General features: G+C 38.9%; 1 protein-coding gene across 1 annotated transcript; it reads left to right on the plus strand.

Moving 5' to 3' along the window:
• The first annotated feature begins 5,347 nt into the window (after positions 1 to 5,347).
• On the plus strand, positions 5,348 to 6,139 carry LOC113766229. The gene has a single exon (XM_027310441.1). It carries the CDS (start codon positions 5,348 to 5,350, stop codon positions 6,137 to 6,139), a length of 792 nt encoding a protein of 263 aa, XP_027166242.1.
• The last annotated feature ends 741 nt before the right edge of the window (positions 6,140 to 6,880 follow it).

The following is a 6,880-nucleotide window of genomic DNA, read 5'->3' on the forward strand; positions in this document are numbered from 1 at the left end:
TTCATTTAGTGAATTTTTTACCGCTATATAATGAATCTAGACTTTTCAATTTGTAGCTGAAATATGAGGTGTTAAATCCTCTTAATATTGGTATTTTAATACTCCGAATTTCTTAGCCTATAAATAGAGGTATCTATCAACTAAATCTTATATATACTATGCCATCTTTAAATTATTTTCTATTTTTTCTTCCTCTCACTATTATTAGAGTTTATAGGGTAAAGAACAGTATTGTGTATGGTTTCTATCTCACTCTAATAGTATAGATTGGAGTAGATAGTAGTGAGAAAAAGGTTGGGATGTTGTATCCTGGAGGCGACGTGTTAAGACCTATTACACCGGAGGATACTCCATAAGGGCGCGAATCTTCTTAAAGAGATCGACCTAATCCACGTCTCAACCCACGCCAAATTAACTTTTTATGTTACAAATTATTTGCATTTTTAATGCAATATTGAGGTATGAGAATTTTGTTAATTTCACTGTTAAATTTTATTAGAGGAATTATTGTTACTTATATGATTATTTTGGCCTAGAACCAACAGTACATTGTCAAGAAAGCATCCCCCAGGATCCTGCTGCAGATACATTTTTTTCCAGCTCTAATATTCAACCACTATCTCAGGTTCTAAAAGGTGCATCCAAAACCAGCCTGGCTTTACATAGTAATGGCTGTAAGACTCTTTGTTCTAGGGTTGATGTGTGCTTACTATATAGATAAAATATGTGGTAATGAATCATATTGTAAGAAATGAGATGAGGTGGTAACTGTTCTAATCACCAGTTCAGAATGAGTAATTTCTTAGTGATTTTTCGTCAAGAGCATTGACATATTTTTATAATAAGATCATTTTATTGAATAATTTGATAATAATTGACATATATACTAGTGTAATTGTTTGCAAACTTGATTATCAGAAATGATAGTAAAAAGTGAGTCAATAACAGTGTAAAATATGGTAGTATCATATGATATGACTGGTCGTTCCAAACCTTTAATTTAAAATTTTTAAATTAAATGCAAAAAAAATAAAATCAAACTGAGGAGATTGCAGAATGAACCAACAAAATATGTTTGTTTCTTTTCCATATGTTTTGCTTCAAAACCATTATTTGGTAATATCAATCAGTAAAAAAAAAAGCCATTTTAACAAGATTTTCATATGTAAACCTTGTAGACAAAGAAAATTTATTTAATTTATTTAGTCAAGATTTATTTAAATTAAATCGATCTTGATTAAATTAAATTAAATTATAGAAGTCCATTATGTTTTGGACTGGCAAATTGGGCCAATATTATATGGGCTATTAAATCAAATTAAATTCATAGTGTCCATTTAAGTTAGAGTGAATTGATTGCTTTATTAATTCACCATGGACCATTTGGGTTGGCCCACTAGTTAAGCCCAAATTAAATGGATTTCTTGAGTTATAAGTTACCCAAAATGCAGGAAGATATCTGGAGGGTTTTCTTGAAGATTTAGCCTACATATTTTGGTTATAAATAGAGGTTTTCTCTCAAGGCAAAGAGATAGAAAAAATCCCTAACGTTTGGAGAAACTCTGTCAAATTCTCTCAAGAGCTTTTCCTTCTATCCAAATCCAAATCAAGTCAAACAAATCCTCTTGCCATTGGTGTTGAAGATTTAAAAGTTTCAAGTGTTCAACTTCATCATCAAGTCAGTCGTTTTCTACGCCGAAATTGTAGGAAACACCCTTTCGATTGGAGAACAAGTCTTTTCGGCCCTTCAATTGAAGCTATTCGAAGAAAAGAATCAGGGGATTAATTTCTTTGATTCAAGAACTTTCAGAGATTGTAACCCGCTTATTATTTGATTTAATAAATTTGATATTTGTGCAAGTTTTCTTGTCTTTTATTTTAGGCAACAAAATTTGTGCTTACAAATTTCTGGCACGCCCAGTGGGACAATCTCTGCCTCTCATCTCTTTTCTTCCAACAACTTACCAGTTTCAAAATTCGATGGAGTTCAAGAAGGTGAACTTTTCTCTTGAAGGCTTAGTTGCTGATGTCTCAACCACTCAAGGGACGCAGTATACTGCACCTCTGACAAGGAGTAAGGCCAAGGAGTTAGCAGAGAAGGCTAAGGCGAACGTTGTGACTGAAGCAGCAAATCTCGAAATGCTTCCTAACAAGAAAGGAGCCCATGATGAATCCATTGGTAGCCCAAGTGATTCGGCTGCCTCTGTGGTGATGCCCGTCATGATGACCAATACCACAACTGTGGAAGACCAGATCTCGAATCTAGCCAAAATTGTCGAAGGGCTAGTAGTGCATGCACAAAGTCAGGATGCCAAGATAGTCAAATTAATGGATATGGTGGAAAATATAGGCGAAAATAGCCTTAGCATGTCCAAACAGAAATTCAAAGTGCAAGATGAAGGGGACTCGTCATCAAGGGAGAAGGAGAAAGAGGATGCGAAGTCACAAGCCGCGAAGGAATTTTCAATCTCCCCTGATGGCACCATTCATGTTGACAATCTGAAGGAATTTATCGAAGGTACAATCAAGGATAAGATGGGCGGAAGCGCCAAGCCATACAGCGGTTACACCAAACCTTACACCGCTAGAGTGGAAAGTTTGAAAATGCCTGTGGGGTATCAACCTCCAAAATTTCAACAATTTGATGGTAAGGGCAATCCTAAGCAACATGTAGCACACTTCGTGGAAACTTGTAACAATGCGGGCACTGATGGTGACTTGCTCGTTAAACAGTTTGTTCGCTCGCTGAAGGGTAATGCCTTTGATTGGTACACGGATCTGGAGTCTGGAACCATTGACAGTTGGGAGCAGCTAGAGCATGAATTCCTTAGTCGCTTCTATAGCACAAAGAGAACTGTCAGCATGACTGAACTCTCTAATACACGTCAATGGAAGAGCGAACCTGTCATTGATTTTATCGACCGTTGGAGGAATCTAAGCTTAAATTGCAAAGATCGAATTTCTGAATCTTCCGCGATCGAGATGTGCATTCAAGGTATGCACTGGGGACTCAGATACATCTTACAAGGTGTACAACCAGAAACATTTGATGAATTGTCCACAAAAGCCCATAAGTTGGAGATTAATCTTGATGGACAAGAACCGCCAGTTCCTGACCCTTACAAGGCCAAAGAGAGACAAGAAGCGAGAAAAGGGGGCAAGCCACCATTTAAAAATGAAAAGAAGGAGACTATGGCTACAAGTGTAACGCCCTTTAAGGTTGTTCCCAAAACTGCCAGGAGAGAAGACAGCAAGATCAATGCACATCAAGAACAAGGAAAGAGGAAACCAACTCTCAAGGAGATGCAGGATAAGGAGTACCCTTTCCTTGATTCTGATGTCCCTGGTATGTTTGACGATCTGTTAAGTATAAACTTGATCACGCTTCCTGAGATGAAGCGACCTGATGAGGCCAGGAACACTGACGATCCAAATTACTGTAAGTATCACCGATTGGTCGGGCATCCCATTCAAAAATGCTTTGTCTTCAAAGACAAAGTAATGGAGTTGGCAAGACAGGGAAAAATTCTCCTTGAAGAAGACAAGGCGAGTGTGAATCAAACGTCCATTGGTTCCCTGCAGTCCATGGAGGATAAAAGGGTCATGGTGCCTGTATTGCCAATAATTCAATTTGGATCACTTGATCCTATAGAAATCAAACAAGAAGGTGCAATCAAACAAGAAGGTGCTCCTTCAACTCTTCAGGAACATGTATATGAAGATGAAAAGGCGCTACAGTCTGATGTGGATGATGAAGGATGGACTCTAGTCACGCGAAGAAGGAGGCGGAAGTCTTGTCCATCTAGTAGGGCGAGCAAGGTCTTAACAAGAAGTATGGTGATTTGGAAGGGAAAAGAGAAAGACGTAAAGAAAACTAATGATTGTCATAATCTTCAAGGAGGCCGAATCTTCAAGTAAAAGTCGCGAATTCCTATCACTTTAAAAGAATTTTTGCCAAATGAATTCTTTGATGTTGATGTGGTCGCAAGTCACACAACGCGAGTAGATCATATCGAGAAACAAAAAGATAATACTTGCGAATCTCTCTGTGAAATGGCCCTTGCATCCACCGGCAATGAAGAAGGTCGTGTGCCTACCAGCAATGAAGAGGTGAACGTCACAAGTATCACTTTTACTAGTGAAGACTTGTTGCTTGGGTCAACACCGCATAATCGTCCTTTGTTTGTGACTGGTTATGCAAAGGAGCAAAAAGTGAATAGAATGTTGATAGATGAAGGTTCCGCAGTCAATATTCTCCCTTTAAAAACTCTGAAGGAGCTTGGTATCCCGGTTGATGAACTCTCCAATAGCCGACTGATAATTCAAGGCTTCAATCAAGGAGGGCAAAGAGCTCTTGGGTCACTAAATTTGGAGATAGTCATTGATGACATGACGTCCAGAGCACTATTGTATGTGATAGATGCTAAAACAACATACAATGTATTGTTGGGAAGGCCCTGGATTCATGAAAATGGAGTTGTACCTTCAACTCTTCATCAATGCTTCAAGTACTGTCAAAACAGGGTGGCAAGAAGTGTGAAAGCTGATGATAATCCTTTCACTGAGGCGGAAGCATATATCGCCGATGCCAAATTTTACATCAGAAGGCACATTGCGAAGGATAAAACTGAACAACCTCTATCTCGGGATAAAATCCAGAACCCCAAATCTCCAAATGCAAAAGGGGAGAAAGTGATGACTTCGAAATCAAAAGAGGAAGTTCATGAAGAAACTGATATTTCATTACCAAACAATGAATCAGTTGTCTTTCGCTGCCCTCCCAAATCAAGAATGGAACAGGGACAGTCACCTGCAATTCAGCATGAAACTCTAAAAGATTTGACTCTTCCGGTAGCTCATCTTGATACAAAAAAGGCGTCATCTTCTCAACTTAAAAGGTCTAACTTTTTAAGCAAAGAATTTGAAATTGAACAAGACACCATATTAAAGTCAAGAACTAAAGAAGGTTTTGATCCTATCGCTTATAAGCTTCTCGCTAAGGCTGGATACGATCTCAAAGAATCTGCGGTGTTAAATGTTTCATCCCGTCAATCTACCAGTGACATGATTCATGAGTTGAATCCTACCCAAAAGATGTTGAAGGAAAAGGGATACGCCATTGAAAATCCCAAATTTGGCCTTGGCTACTCCTCTCCTACACCAATCCGCATCAAGATCAATAGAGTTAGTAGCCAATATATTGCTGTAGAGGATGAGTCTTCTCAAATAGTTGGTAAATCTCAAGCTTTTCACGAAAAGGAGAATAAAATTCCACGGGTATCTGTTTTTAAGAGATTAGGACCACAAAAAAGACAAATCTCAAAACTCTCATAAGAGTAAAGGAAAAATGGCAAAGTCATTGCAAAATCTTGAAGAACCTTCTGATTGTCCTCATAAATTTGGTAGCATCATTCCTTCGAGAATGAGAAGATGTACAGACCTTGTAATAAAGTGTGGGACTGAATTGAGGGTCAGGGAGCATACCGTGGTGTACACAAGACCAAAAGAGGATGATGAAGAGAGTGTTGCTTCATGCAATCATATAACCATAATTGACGGTGACTCGCCTGAAGAAGAAGAAGATGTTGAAGACGCTCCACCTGAATTGGAGGAAGGTGTTAAGGCTACTGTGGATGATCTAAAGGAGATCAATCTTGGTACTTCAGAGGACCCGCGTCCAATATACATAAGTGCTTCACTGAGTCCTGACGAAGAGAAGGCATATATTAAACTCTTGCGGGAGTATCAAGATATTTTTGCATGGACTTATAAAGAAATGCTGGGTTTAGATCCAAAAGTGGCCGTCCACCATTTGGCTGTTAAAAAGGGAGTTCGACCTGTGAAGCAAGCACAACGGCGATTTAGACCTGATTTGATTCCGTTGATCGAAATGGAAGTCAATAAACTCATTGAAGCCGAGTTTATTCGTGAAGTTAAATATCCCACATGGATTTCGAGTATCGTGCCTGTGCGAAAGAAAAATGGACAAATCCGCATCTGCGTCGATTTCAGGGATGTTAACAATGCTTGTCCCAAAGATGACTTTCCTTTACCGATCACTGAACTCATGATTGATGCAACTACTGGGCATGAAGTTCTGTCATTTATGGATGGCTCTTCTGGATATAATCAAATTTGATTGGCACCGGAGGATGAGGAGCTCACTGCATTTCGTACTCCTAAGGGTATTTATTGTTATAAAGTGATGCCCTTTGGTCTCAAAAATGCTGGTGCCACATATCAAAGAGCAATGCAAAGTATCTTTGACGACATGCTTCATAAGAATATCGAGTGTTATGTGGATGATTTAGTTGTGAAATCAAAAAAAAGAAGTAATCACTTGGAAGATTTGAGACAAGTTTTCGATCGGTTGAGAAGGTATCAACTCAAAATGAACCCTCTCAAGTGTGCATTCGGAGTCACGTCGGAAAAATTTCTTGGTTTTGTGGTTCGCCATCGAGGCATTGAAATTGATCAGGCCAAAATTGATGCTATATTGAGGATGCCTGAACCTCGTGACATTCATGAATTGAAAAGTCTTCAAGGGCGATTAGCTTATCTGAGGAGATTTATCTCAAATTTAGCAGGGAGGTGTCAACCATTTAGTCGCTTGATGAAAAAAGATGTGCCATTTCAATGGGATGAGGCATGTAGTAATGCATTCAATAGCATTAAGTCTTATCTTATGAAAGCACCTGTGTTGGCTGCACCTATTCATGGAAAGCCATTACTCCTTTATATTGCTGCCCAAGAACGGTCGGTGGGGGCATTGCTCGCTCAAGCAAATAATGAAGGAAAGGAGGTTGCCCTTTATTATTTAAGCAGAATGATGACCCCCAACGAACTAAACTACTCGCCAATTGAAAAGTTGTGTTTAGCC

This window comes from Coffea eugenioides, chromosome 3, assembly GCF_003713205.1.
Source record: "Coffea eugenioides isolate CCC68of chromosome 3, Ceug_1.0, whole genome shotgun sequence".
Taxonomy (NCBI): domain Eukaryota; kingdom Viridiplantae; phylum Streptophyta; class Magnoliopsida; order Gentianales; family Rubiaceae; genus Coffea; species Coffea eugenioides.